Consider the following 15,262-nt stretch of genomic DNA (forward strand, 5'->3'; position numbering starts at 1 on the left):
GAGTAAGGCTGCAGCTATGAAAGCAGTCTTGGTGATGGATTGGATATTTGCTTATTGTCCAGTTACAGTTGAATATAATGCCACTGCTGGACAGTAAATTATTTGGTTAAGTCTTGAAACAGCTGAAATCATGGTTAAGTAATGAAGTTTGTTGAGAGGAATGAAGTCAATGGCTTCACTCTACCCAACATTTCTTTGGATGTTGAGAACAAAGAAGAAAGATAGCTTACCATGATCACACTGACAGAGGATGTCAACATGTGACATTGATAATGTATGATAACAGTGAAGCAAAAAGTCCAGCAATCTGATTTGAGGGATTCAGACTGGAAGCCTGGGCAAAGATGGGCACAGATCTGGGAGACAAAACACATCCCAAGGTCTTTGTAAAGGAAAGGAGTGAATAGTAGGCAATGATGTATTCTGCATGAATCCTTTGCTCTTCTAACTCCATGTTCCCCGCTGCCTCAACTCTCTAATCAGAAGTTTCACCCATGTTTGCCAAGGATTCTTTGTTCAAACCACTCAGAAATGATCTTTTAAATATTAAAAGCACTATCGAGAAAGCAAGTTCTTGTCATCATTGTTGAAAATTGTTGCTCACGGAGAAATTTGCTGTTCCCCACTGGTGATGTTTTCAAAAGGAGAGCAAATTTCCCCTTCAAAGTGGACTTTCTTACCACATCATTGATAGGATCTAAAGGATCTACTATTAGAAAGTCAGCCACAAATTGGGCACAGTCCTTCCAGTTGTACAGTTCCTCGTGCTTCAGCAATGTTGGGCGGAGTGTCGTGCTTACAAATTTCTGTTGACAAAAAGAAATAAAATTAGCTTGTTAGCTTATTCACATTATTTCTTATTACAAAAGGATTAAACTTAAATGCATTCACTATCATTCACTGGGTGGTTTATCATTTGTTTTCCTTCCATTCTACAGGCTACAACATGTTAACACACACTGAAGGACTGCTGCTGTCATTTGAAATCACATTAGGCCTTAGATAGCAAAACACATTGAGCTCTGCCCTCCCACAACCAGAGAATTAAGGTTACTTTCGACAAGGAATACAGCGTTCTTGGGTCCACAGAGCTTTCCTGATGAAGGGTTTTTGCCCAAAACGTCGATTTTCCTGCTCCTCGGATGCTGCCTGACCTGTCGTGTTTTTCCAGCACCACTCTCATCTAGACTCTGATCTCCAGCATCTGCAGTTCTCACTTTCACCACTGACACATTAGTCAGGGGAAATGTAGGGGAATAAGTCTGGGTGGGATGCTCTTCAGAGGGTCAGTGTGGACTGGGTGGGCCGAATGGCCAGTTTCCGCACTGTAGGGCTTCTATGATTCTATGAAAACCCATTTGTACAGCACAAGCTAGTGTATTATGGTAAGCACTGGGTTTAAATATCTTGTAGCTTCTTTGTAAGAAGTAAATAATATCAATTAAGCATGTAGTGATTGTACCGAGGGCAGCCAGTTGGACCTCATAGAATACGAGTTCCCTGATCGGACAAGGTTAACAGTCCCAATCGGGGAGCCCTGGCTGACAGACATAAACAGGAGTGTCAGAAGTTCTGTTCATTCTGAAAGCTGGCTCTGATGTAGCTGGATTAATACACGCAATGTGCACATCTAAACAAAAGGTGACTTAATGATAGGATACCAGCTTCTATGGAGCTATTTCAGTGGCGACAAGAGAAAAAGCTTTCTGCTGAAGAAAATCACTCACAATACTCATCTTTGAATTGTGGTAAGCATTTCTGGAATCATACTGTTATTTGTTTGATTTTGCCATCGAAGACTGGGCCCCGTATATGCATTATTATTTCTGGGCAAATGACTTTGGGCAGATGAAAAACAACAAGTCATTCTCTTGACAGCTTGTAGAACCCACAGCTTTTTCAGTTATTAGGAACCTAATGCTTCCTGAAGCCCCAGATGCTAAAGCCTTTCAAGAATTGACAGAATTAGTTAAGGAATATTATGACCCAAAGGCTCCTCTAATTCTTAGATGCTATTAGTTTTACTCAGCAGTACAAACCAAAGGGTATCAGTGTCAGGATTTTTGACAAGGTTAAGATGACTAGTAGAGGCATGTAACTTTGGTTTAATCCTTAATGAGATCCTGAGTTCAGTATGTGAGATTATGATGTAACCATGCAAAAGCGACTACTAGTTGAAGCCCAATTGGACTTCAAACAGGCACTCCAACTGGCTTTGTCATTAGAAAATGCAACAAGTAGAATTATAGGGTATGTCAATAGAAGTGTTCACCTTTACCAGGCCAACTGGGGAATATCACTTGAATGAAGGCAATTGCATAGTATCACTCAGGACATGTCCTGAACAGAGGGACTCTAGATCAGCCCACAGTTAAACCCTGAAACAAAGTTAATCCTTGGCCAAATGGTTCACATTTTCTTCAGGATTGAGGCAAGCAAGCCAGTTGCTGCCAGTTTGTGGACTCGAGACAGAGAAAGAGTTCCACTAGGCCTGAATTGAGTAAGAGAACTCATCGACCTAAGGGGCAACTTTTTCACGCAGAGGATGGTACGTGTATGGAATGAGCTGCCAGAGGAAGTGGTGGAGGCTGGTACAATTGCAACATCTAAGAGGTATTTGGATGGGTATATGAATAGGAAAGGTTTGGAGTGAGATGGGCCAGGTGCTGGCAGGTGCGACTAGATTGGGTTGGGACATCTGGTCGGCATGGACAGGTTGGACTGAAGGGTCTGTTTCCATGCTGTACATCTCTATGACTCTATGACCCATATTCAGGACAGTGCACACCCATCTCCATCTATCTTAAAACAGCTAAATTGCTTAGCAACAGCCAAATCAGAGCCAATCAAAATAAATGCCTAGGTAAATGTTCACTTGGTTCTAATGGAGGTTGGTATCAGTGATTGCAGAACCAAGCTTTAATAATATTCACTCATAATATTATGGACGCTAACCCTTTAGATTGTGTAAGACCTATAACAGGGAACCCTTACAGATCAAGGATATAACTTCACTTCTGGTCTTGTATGAAAAACAGCCGGTTCAGTTACTAGTGATTGTAGTAAAAGTCTCAGGCCCGAGCCTGACGGGGCAAAATTGGTTGAGAAACATTCACCTCGTTTGTTTAAACATCTTTCGATTAGAAAATGGCTGCCTGAGTGAAATCCTAATTAAATACCCGGACATTTTTCAAGGATGTCTCGGGACTATCAAAGCAGCCAAGAACTCCTTGCACAGTGATGAGAGAAAAAGTATGCTCCTGAAGAAAATCACCGGCAATACTCATTTTTGAATTGTGGTAAGCATTTCTGGAATCGTGCCATTACTTGGGAAGCTTGACTTATTCGACACCTTGCAATTCTGCAAGGCCTGCCCATTGTCACTTGCCTTATGTTCAAAAGTACAGGCAGACATCTGGAGGCTGCAAAGTGAAAAAAACTATCAAACCCCAACAGTTTGCGGAATGGGCAACACCAGTCATACTGATTGTGAAGCCTGACAGGTCGATTCATTTTTGTATGTGTTTTAAATAAACGGCAAAGGGTTATGCCAATAAATGAGACTATTATCATCAGCTTGTGCCATTTTTCAGCAGAAGATGGAGAACATTTTACATGGTCTACCCCAGGTCACCATTTATCTGGAAGACATGCTAATAACAGAAAACCAAAAAAGAGCATTGAGAGGACTCAGTTATAGTCCTTACACATTTCTCCAAGATGAGTGTATGCCTTAAAAGGAAAAAATATGTTCCAGGCACCCCAAGTGACCTATTTGAGTGACAGAGTAGAGAAGACCCGGTTGCACCTGTTGGAAGATAAGTGAGGATAATCAAAGGTATCCCAGTTCCATGTCCATACTGGAGCATAGGTCTTTCTTGGAGTGGTAAATTATTGCAGAAGATTCAAATCTAACCTGGCCTCCATGCTGTCACCCTAACACCTGCTGTTGCAAAAGGGGCAAGTTTGGAAATGGTCTCGTAGCCAAAAAGTAGCCTTTAGGGAAGTGAAGAAGCAGCTATCATTGTCTAGGGTGTTGATACACTATGATCCCAAGTGAGATCTAGTGTAGATTTGTGATAGGGGATGTCCATAGGGGATCGGGGTAGTGTTGGCTAACTGATGGCCCAATAGGTATGCTTCCCAGACTTTGGCTGATGCAGAGCGCAAATACGCCCAGACAGAGAAGGGAGGTTTGGCGGCCATCTTGGATGTGAGAAGATTCAACCAATACCTTTACAGACTTACATTTGTCATAGTAACAGACCAAAAAGCCCTGCTAGGGCTACAGAAAGAGGACAAGGCCCCGCCACCCATAGTTTCCGATTGAATTCAGCGGTGGGCTCTCATACTAAGTATATAAAATCACAAGTTGAAACACAGTTCTGGAGGCCAAGCTGCAAATGCAAGATGTCTTGAGCTGCCTCTCATTGGCAAATACGTCACTGGTGGTGCCACCACTGGAAGACTCCATTCTGGTTTTAAACTTTCCGGATATCCTTCTGGTAACCACTGACAATATCAGACTATGGAGGCAAAAAATCTGGTCCTGGCAAAACTGAAACAGCTGGTGGTGAAGGGAGTAAAGGTCCATCACAACCACAATGGAAACCTTTCTGAGCCCAGTGACACTAGATCACTGGAAGAGAATGGCGTATTATTATGGGGAGCAAGAGTGGCTGTCCTGAACAAAGGTCATCACCAGATACTGGCTGAACTCCACCAGGGTCATGCAAGGATTTCCAAACTGATGATGTTGACAAGAAGCTATGTCTGGTGGCTGGATTGGATGCATTGCCACATTGGTGCGGCTGTGCCCAGAGCGCCAACAAGGAGAAAAATTACGTTTGTAGGAAAGTTCAGGTAAACCCTGAAACTAAGCAGGTCCTCTCATGGGCTCAACGTTTTTAGCCATTGTGGGAACCCGCTCAAAGTGGATGTACATGCACAGAGTTCATTTGTCAAACACAGGTATGACAATAGAAAAGCTACAAGCATCGTTTGCCATACACCTGCTCCTGGAAGGTTTGGCCATCGTTTATCAGCAGTGAATTTGAGTGTTTCCTTAGGTCAAATGGCATTTGGCATATGAGCCTACCAATGGCTTGGCAGGCTTCGAGGAACAACCTACAGCTTCACTCGATACAAAACTGTCCCAGTTCCTATTTGATTACTGGCCCACGCCTCATACAACCAGGAAAGCTCCAGCAGAGTTGCTCATAGGGAGAAGACCCCACACCAGGTTAAATCTGATCTTACTGGACATGGAGGGGGAGGGTGAAACAGCATGAGGAATGCCAATACCAGACGTAAGACTCCTTGAAGCAAGAGAGACAGTTTACTTCGGGGCTCGAAGTTTGGTGCCGAAACCACGGCGATGACCGTGAATAGGTAAGAGGCATGACCGACGTGAAGTCAGGTCCTGTGAAGTACAAAGTTCTGGTACATGAGGCGGCCCTGAACAAGCATGGGGACCATACATGACAGCTGCTAACTCGCAAATGGGTGCAAAACACACATGGCCCCTCAGAACAGCCAGCATAGCTGTCAGAATCTATGAGTTCTCCCTTTCCATCTAGTATCGAGGAGCCCTCAGTCTGAGATGGACATGGTGGATATTGCAGTCTCAACACATTTACTGCCTGAAGAAAGGGATTAATTTTTTCCAAGATACTCCGAGCACAAGAGACAGACTATGTTCCAGTACATGCTGCCCATATCCGAAGCAGAGTCGGAGGAATTGGACCCAATGTGAAAAACGCCCCTGAACAGGTTATAAGAAAAAGAATAGGCCTACATCCCTGGACTTAGAGGAGGAGAGATGCAGTGATTGTAATGAGCTCCGCCAGATGGACCTCATAGAATATGAAATGATTGGGGCTGTTAACATTTCCGATCAGGGAGCCCTAGTTGACCAAAATAAAAGGAGTGTCAGAGGTTCTGTTCACTCTGAGCTGCCTCTGAGGAAGCCGGACTGATGTCGAGTACTATGTGTGTGTAAATAAAGTGTGACTTGGTGGTGGGATAGCAGCCTATAAGGAGTTATTTCAAAATGTGTACAGGGTAGACTGGCAAGTAGGCAGGATGGAATACGGGTGAGTGGGCAGACCTCATCTTATCTGTTTCAATAAGATCTTCTCTCAATCTTTTAAATTCCAATAAATGCGGATCTATTCAACATTTCTTCATAAGATAAACTCTTCATCCCAGGAATCAATCGAGCTCATCTTCTCTGAACTGCCTCTCAATCAATTGCACCATTTTTGCAAATAGAGAGACCAAAGCTCTGTACAGTACTCCAGATATGGTCACACCAATGCTGCTAACAGCAGCAAAACCTTCCCTATTTTGACATTTCACTTTCATTTCAATAAACAACAACATTCCATGTGCATTATAACCACTTGCTGTTCATGCATACTAACTTGGTGTGATTCATGTACTAGGACACCTCGATCCATCCATCTGTAAACCTGAGTTTTTTAAATGTTTCTCCATTGAAATAGTGTACTGCTATTCTATTCTTTCTGCCAAATGGACAAGCCCAAATTTCTCAATTTCTTCATCTGGGAAAGAAACAAATGTCCAACTAAAGTTTCTGATCTTGATCCTGATTGAAAGGCCCATGATGAACAACACATGTAGATGAAATGATGCAGCTCTGTGATGGTGCTTTCTACAGTGTCTGATAACATTCACTTTACACACTCAAGTGAATGATGGGCACTTGGGTGTTAGGACCTGGGGAATAAGAGCCATGAGAAGATAATTTTGTCAGCAGAACAGGAAACAAAATTGTACAATGCAGAAGCTTGGTCATTCATTGGTTAGGAGAAAACAATCAAAACTTATTTTAAGACTTACAATAAAATTGTAAGACCATAGACTATTCAACATTTATTTCCTAACATCAAAACTCTCAGTAAAATAAATACCTCAACTTGACATTCATTGAGTGGATTAAGAAGCAGTGGTTTTCTGTCTGGGTACAGATAAATATATTGTCGTCTGAAATTTTCAGCATATTGGAGCATTTTCTCTTCTTTAGGAGTGTTTACTTGATAACTTTTTGGGTAACTCAAGATGCCTATTTCCAGATTGAGTAACTCCCTATATATGGAAACATAAGAAAGAAATAGTTTTAATTTGTATAAAACACCGCTCCAGCCTCAGAATGTTCTTAAAAAATTGTATATAATGAGTGTAACGGCAAGGTTCCACAGTAATAACATTATGAACAGATCATAGGATCCATACAGTCATTGTACGGTTACATCACAGGAGACCATTCAGTCTTTCATGTCTGTATCAGCTCTCCACAAGAGCTGCTCAGTCTGTCCCATCTCCCCCAATCTTTTAACGCAGCCTTGAAATCTATGTTCTTTGGATGATTACTTTCCTTTTGATGGGAATGATTGAATCTGACTGCACCACACTCACAGGCAGTGTATTCCAGCTTCCAACCACACGGTGCATAAAAACGTTTTCCCTATGTTACCTTTGGTACTTTTGACAGTCACCTTAAATCAGTGTCCTCTGGTTCTCTGCCATGTATGGAAAAAGCTTCACCCTATTGATGTTTCCCCTCATGAATCTGAATGCCTCAAAGTCACCTCTGCCCAACCTTCTCAGAAACCAGCCCCCAGCTTCGATCCATGTAGCTGAACTTCCTCATTCTTGAAACCATTCTTATAAATCTTGTTTCCATCACCTCTAAAACCTTCAGATCTTGCCTAAAAGTGGTGTTCAAAATTAAATACAATACTTGAGCTGAGGCAGAACCAGTGTTTTACAAACGTTCACTGCAACTTCCTTGTTCTTGTACTTGATGTCACTATTTATAAAGGGTTCGCTTACTCTAAATTGACTATTTTCTCTTCCCCTTCTCCACCTTCAATAACATGCTCCCAGGGTCCTTTGTTCCTACACTCCTTCTTAGAACTTTATCCTTTGTTTAAAATTGTCACCCGTCTTTTTTCTGGCTGGAGCGCATCAGCTCACATTTCCTTGCATTGGATTTAATCTGCCACCGTTTCACCAATACGTCGAAATGTGTTTGAGATCTATCACTATCCTTCAGTTCATAATACTTCCAAGTTCAAATTTTGAAATGGTGCTCCATTCATCTATATCGATTCATATAGATCATTAAAACAGTCAAGGCTGAAATTGATAAATTCTTCGTCATTCAGGGAATTAATGGTAATGTGGAAAATGCAGGAAATTGGTATGAGGAATGTCAGATCAGCCATGAATAGTGAAGCAGACTCAAGAGACTGAACAAACTACTGCTGTTCCTATTCTTTACGGTCTTAAGTTCTTGGAGACCCCGCATTACATAATGCGGGAAAGAACACACATGCCTGAAGATTCCAGTTCATTGACTCTTTATTCCACTGAAACCAAACCAGCCAAGAGTTCAACGCTGAAATAAAAATAGCAGACTAAATGTCTGCCTGTGGCCTGAGGCATAAGCCCCTACGCTGACACAAACCAGCCAAAACTGTCCTCATCACAAACGACCTTGCTTGCAGAAAATTGTGCCAGCACTGCACCCTTCACCATCTCCATCACTATTTGGCAAGGCTGCACCAGACCCAATAGACAGCACGACGTCACTGGGACAAAGATGGGGAGCTGACTGATTATGATGCACAGTCCCAGCTCCTTCATTTATCCTTTCAATCAGCCTCTTCCAATCGCATGTCCAAATTGCCATTCTTCAGGTTTGAGCCTACTCAGCAGATGAAGGCCGTCATCCTGAACACCTAAATATTCTCAACCAAGAAATGTTGATTGGAAAAGAATGATGCAGCACAGTGGAAATTATTTGGCCCAATGTGTCTGTGCTGACTCTCTGAAAGAGCAATTTATCGAGTGAATAGTTGAACAAATGAGTGATGTAGCCAGTTTCAGTTATAGAGTCATAAAGATGTACAGCACAGAAACAGACTTTTTGGTCCAATTCATCCATGCTGACCAGATATCCTAAATTAATCTCATCCCATCTGCCAGCATTTGGCCCATATCTCTCCAAACCCTTCCTATTCATGTCCCATCCAGATACCTTTCAAATGTTGTAATTATAACAGCCTCCAGTTGATTCCATGTGCACCACCCTCTGCATGAAAAAGTTACTCCTTAGGTCCCTTTTAAATCTTTCCCCTCTCACCATAACTCAATGCCCTGGGGAAAAGACCTTGACTATTCACCTTATCCATGCCCCTCATGATTTTACAAACCTCTAAAGGTCATCCCTCAGCAAATACACCGCAGAGAAAAAAAGTCCCAGCTTATTCAGCCTCTCTTCTTGTGTCAAGTCCATTTCCATCTCTTCAAATGTGAGTGAAGATATTGAGAGTTACACTATGATATGTACTGGGAAAAGGCAACTGCCCTGGATCTCACTGGCCACAAAGATAACTTACTAGGGGATCAGTGCCTGCCTGAGTACTGCCCACTGCATCAAATGAAACACAGGAATAAGCGCACTGAACACTTGATGACTCCATTTGGTGATTTTATACTTCACAGACACCAAATCTTTTATGCACTTAAACAGAAAAACAGATCCTCTCAACGTGATTAATTCAAAATACCAAGGGCTCAACTTCCAAATGCAAACACCTAAGTGCTATTGTACACCCCGAGGCATGATACCTGCCAGTGCTGTGTAAGTCCGCTCCAGCTATCTGAGCCTACCCATAGTATTGTTCCATTGCCACCACCATCATCCCACATGGCTGCACTGAACAATCACATCACCTTAATAAAGTTGAGGAACAGCACATCTGCCTCTGCCACATTCAATACCTTCCTTCAGTCAGAGAAAAAAAATTGCTTGTCACTGTCATCTGTTTCCTGTCGCTCTGTCAAATTCGCATCCTCTTTGACTTTTTAAATGATTTTGCTTGAAGAATCAACATTAATATGAAGATCACAGCAACTCTGTTCTTCAAATAATGTGCCTTTGAATCTTTTACATTCATCCAAAAGGGCATACAAGCCTCAGTTTCATGTTTCATTCAAAAAGACAGCACCTCCATCTAAACAAGACTACCCCTGTGCTTTTATTGAAATGTCAACTTGGAACGTGCTTACCTCTTGGGAATTGGGCTTTGTCTCACAACCTGCTAATGCCACTGTACTTGGGCCAAGATAGATGCCCTCAAGTGGGATAATAAAGAGATATAATAAATGGGCCAAAGAATGGCAAAGGCAGCATACAGTATTCAGACCATAAGATACTAGTGACAACCTTTGCCAAGTAAGCTGATCTCATTTCAGGTATCAGAATGATATTTCAATTTGCTTTAGCTTAACTGTCTAAAGAGGAGAAGACATTGGACATGATTACTATCCATGTTATTTCCTGCTCCTTCATGAATAGGATTAAAGTGCATTATCGAGGTTCAGATTTCAAACATATAAAAACTCCAGAAAAAATATCTGGAATTGGCAGAATATCAATCCAATCTGAATCGTTACTTTAAGGGGATTGGGGAGAAGATGTGGAGAAAAAAAACCTTAAAGATAGAAAACACAATGTTATAGCTTTCTGATCAGGCACCAATTTGTTGCACCTTTTTACTTTCCTGTAGATCTTGATCTGTGTTGAAATATACAAGCATTGGTGCCAAGCACTCTCCAATCATGTCCTAATTGCATTCTTCAGGTTTGAGCTAGACAGCAGGTATAGGCACATCCATTCTGTACATCTAAATATTCTTAACCAAGAAAATGTTGATTGGAAAAGAATGGTTGTAGCACAGGGAAATTTATTTTGGCCTAACATGTCTGTGCTGGATCGCTGAAAGAACAATGAATCTACTGAATAGTTAAACAAATTAGTGAGTAAGGAATAGAAAGATATACTGATCAGTTAATATATAGTGAGTGCACAGTTACATAACATTTGCAGTACAAAAAGCTGACCATTTGACCAAACTCATCTGTGCCAGTGTTTATGTACCACATATTCACATGCTGAACCCCTCTTAATTTCACTTTATCAGCACAATCCTCTGTCCCTCTTCTTCCACATGCAGTTGTCTGGCTTCTCTTTAAATACATTTATGTAATGTTGTATTTGAAGATGGACAGCTTCACTGTTTCTCTGAATTCTAAGACAAGAATCCTTTCAAGACACTCTGGCAAGGAATTTTGTTTGAAAGAACAAGGTAAGTGACACCTTAAGAGTGCTTTTAAGCACTTTATCAGTGCTTGGATCTGGTGACTAATTCCTAATTGACAGCGTAAATATGTGGAAGACACAATCCCCAAGCTAGGTCTTGATCAGGAGGACATGGGCCTCCTGCACTGACTCCTCACCCATTAACCTCTTCATAGTTCCATGCCCTCTTGAACTCTCTTTTCAACTTTCTCTTACGGTACTTGTTGACTATCAGTCTTGTGCCAGTATTTAGCCTTAGATGGAGTTTGCCACCTGCTTTGGGCTGCATTCACACGCAACCTGACTTCAAGAAGGGTGGCATGGTGGTTCAGTGGTTTGCACTGCTGCCTCACTGTACCAGGGGGCTGAGTTCGATTCCACCCTCGGGCAATTGTCTGCATGGGTTTCTTCTGGCTGGACCAGTTTCCTCCCATAGTCCAAAGATGTGCAGATTAGGTGGATTGACCATGCTAAATTGCCCATAATGTCCAGGGATATGCAAGCTAGGCGGATTAGACATGCGAAATGTAGGGTTACAGGGATAAGATGGGGATGGTTATGGGTGTGATGCTCTTTAGAGGGTCAGTGCGGACTCAATGCGCCAAATGGCCTGCTTCCACATTGTAGGGATTCTATGATTCTAATTCACCTTAACTATTGTTTAGTTTTCTTCTGCATTCTAATCACTCTCTGGGTTAAGATGTTTCCCTTGAATTCTTCAACAGACGTTTTGTTACCACATAACCTGGTCAGGTTAGTGTGCTTGTTCGGATTACTAAGGTGGCAGGAAGGTCGTATCCATTGGACAAATGGCTAGTTTCTGTTTTGTAAACTTTGCTCCATGTAAAATTTAATTTTCTGTTTCCTATCCCTTCAAGTCCTTCCACTTCCTCAGGCTTATCATTTTAATCACAAATGTTGGTGCAAGTCAAAATTATGGAATACATAGAAGCTTCTTAGCCAAAATGGCACCAGATATCCACATCTGGAAGTCTGTTCCAACATCTGGCAGTCACCATTTTTGCTGAAGGTGTAAGGTCAAATCAAAATTGGCACACCCATGGTTGATGGAGGCAGAAACACATTTTAAATTGCATTTGTCTTCATCAAAATCAAAATTTTACCCCCATTTAGATTTCTGAAACATGATTGATGGGATTTTCAAATTCAAGGAAAACGTCTGGTCCTAATAAGTTATTTGGAGAAATCAAGTATCCTACTGGAGAAGTCAGGTATCCCTTTGGGATTGTTACATTAGTCGATCCATGTACCAATGTAGATAAGGTCTTGGAACTGAAAAGTTGGCAAGTCATTAAAATCCACTGTTTTTTAAAATTTTGAAAAAAAATCTCTCAGTTAAAAATATCAGTGCTTGTATTTTCTAAAGCTACTTGTTGACAAAAGCCTGAGGGTTAAATATTGTATATTTAATACAATATAATAACATTGTATTATGTTACCGCTGCAGTGTATTATCACTGTTTGACTGCAACCACAAATGCCTTATCCTGCAGCCCATCTTGTAAATTCACAGCTTGATACAACTGTGTTTGATGGGATTGTGAATATGTTTTTGATTCAATACTAAGCTTGATTAGGCCTTTATCAATTATAGTTCTTTTCTAATATAGTGAAGACTGTAATAGATAGATACTTATTTTATTTCTTTTCAGCATGGCTTCTGAGATTTACCTGCTCTGGATACTAGATGAATTGACATTGAGCATGTAGTGGGGGTATGACACAAGTTGTCATATGGGCTATAAAAGGCCATGGGGATGAATGTGGGGTCATGGGTTAGCATGAGCTTGCTCAAAGTTGGTATGAAGTAGACTCCATAAGTAGACTTTGGGACAGGTAGAGAGGCATAGGTTGACATGGACAGTAGAAGGGTTGAGTATAAGCCATGAGATGGCTTGATTTGGTAAGAGTGGAGCATGGAAATGTGCATGGTGGATGAGGAGTAAGGGCCATTTTTCTTATAACTATTTCTGTTACCTCCTCCAGCCCCTGTACTGTCGCCATCTCTGTCACCTCTGCCAGCCTCCTACACTCCTCCCTATCTTTGTCACCTTCTGCTGCACACTACACTCCTCCTTAAATCTGTAACCTCTACCAATCACTACACTCCTCCCCTTCTCTGTCACCTCCTCCAGCCCCTTAAAACCTCACTATCTGTGTAACCTCCCCTAGCCCTGCAGTGCCTTCCTATCTGTGTAACTTTACCCAGCTCCTACACTCCTCATTAACCCTGCCACCTTCTGCATCCCCTACACACTACACAATCTGTGTAACATCCTGCAGCCCCTATTCTCCCTATCTGTGTAACCTCTGTCACCCCTATACCCCTCCCTATCTCTGTCACCTCCTCTAACCCTCAAATCTCCCCCAGCCACCATTAAAACTGGGACTGACTTCCAGAGTACTACGGCTGGTCATTTGGACAACCGAGACTGTGATGCTGGAAAAGCACAGCAGGTCAGGCAACATCCGAGAAGGAGGAGAATTGATGTTTTGGGCAAGAGCACTTCATCAGGAATGCAAACTCCATACAGACAGTTGCCTGAGGCTGGAATCAAATCCAAGTCCCTGGTGCTTTGCGTAGGTTTCCTCTGGGTGCTCCAGTTTCCTCCCACAGTCGAAAGGTGTGCAGGTTAGGTGAACTGGCCATGCTTAATTGCCCACAGTGTTCAGGGATGTATGTTAGGTGCATGAGTCAGGGATAAATGTCGGGGAATGGGTCTGGGTGGGATACTTTTTGGAGGGTCAGTGTGGACTTATTGGGCCGAAAGGCCTGTTTCCACACTGTAGGGATTCTAATTCTAACTACTCAGTTCTATTCTTTCAAAATTATCAACATGTTTATCTAATTGCTCAAATTAAAAGAAAAAATCCCAATCTTACATATCTTCGTTCATGTTTCCTATTTCTTCATTCCAACTAATCTTTTAATGAGTCTGCATTATAATCCCTAAAGCCCCTTCCCACAGTGTGCAGCCCAAACTGTACAGGGCTCTTATTAAAGTTTTATGTAGGCTCATCATTGCATCCATTATATTTTATATTGTTTAATTCCTTTTTCCATTACAAAGTTCCCATGTTGCCTTTAGATTTGTATTCTGGGAAACGTATTCCAAAACATGCAAGAAAAGTTATGAAAACAGAAATAAACCTTACTTACAGTTGGTCTACTTTAGGAGCAGATACCCTAAATTTCCCCTTCTTAGGTACTTTATCATCTTCATCTCGGAAAAGGTCTTCATCTGACTCCTCCAGCAGATCCATTGCACCCTAGAGAGGGAGCCAAGAAAAAAGCCAGATCAGGGGAGTAACGTCTAATTTGATATCTGTGTAATGGTCACAATTGCGTAATTGCTGTTGAAGATTTCCTCTGTGTACCAGATGAGTAGGATTAATAGATTCAAGAATAGCTTTTTTCCCTGCTGTTATTAGACTTTTGAATGGACCTCTCAAATTTTAAATTGATCCCACACTCTGTGCACCTTCTCTGCAGTTGTAACATTATATTCATCATTCTGTTCTCCTACCTTAACACACTTTGTATGACCTGCCTCTACTGGACACAAAACAAAACTTTTCACTGTACCTAGGTACATGTGACAATAATAAATCAAATCAGTTTTGAAATTATACCAAGTGTGCAGGAGGAATCCATCCGCCCTCACAGGTTAGTGTTTAACCCGTTCCTATTTCCATAACCTCCTCCGTATATTCCAAGAACACACTGTTTCTCCACGTCGGCCTAATCATACATCACTGATTTTCATCATTCCACCTTTGGTAGCCATGCCCTCAAGCTAGTTCTTCTGAACCTCAGAAATTGGTGCTGAAGTACACCATTTGGCCCACCATGCCTTGCTGACTTCATGGCTGATCTGATTTGTGGCCTTAACTTCAGTTTCCTGTCATAACCCTTTCAGCCTTTCATATATTCAATAACTCAGTTACCACTGTCCTCAGGAATAACGGATATGCAAGTTAGGTGGATTGGCCATGCTAACTTGTCCCATAGTGTCCAGGGGATGTGCAGGATGGGTGGATTAACCATGGTAAATGTGGGGTTAAGGG

The 15,262-nt window shown here is 41.8% G+C and overlaps 1 protein-coding gene across 1 annotated transcript in view; it reads right to left on the reverse strand.

Moving 5' to 3' along the window:
• Positions 1-14,982, reverse strand: part of ccdc135 (coiled-coil domain containing 135) — a 70,983-nt gene extending 56,001 nt beyond the window's left edge. Inside the window, exons 1-4 of the mRNA XM_060828941.1 lie at positions 14,947-14,982; positions 14,355-14,464; positions 6,936-7,110; positions 681-806 (exon numbers count right to left, since the gene is read on the reverse strand). Coding sequence (XP_060684924.1) covers positions 681-806; positions 6,936-7,110; positions 14,355-14,464; positions 14,947-14,982 — 447 coding nt within the window. The remainder of the gene's footprint in view (positions 1-680; positions 807-6,935; positions 7,111-14,354; positions 14,465-14,946) is intronic.
• Between the last annotated feature and the right edge of the window lie 280 nt (positions 14,983-15,262).

Source organism: Hemiscyllium ocellatum, chromosome 8 (genome assembly GCF_020745735.1).
Source record: "Hemiscyllium ocellatum isolate sHemOce1 chromosome 8, sHemOce1.pat.X.cur, whole genome shotgun sequence".
NCBI lineage: Eukaryota > Metazoa > Chordata > Chondrichthyes > Orectolobiformes > Hemiscylliidae > Hemiscyllium > Hemiscyllium ocellatum.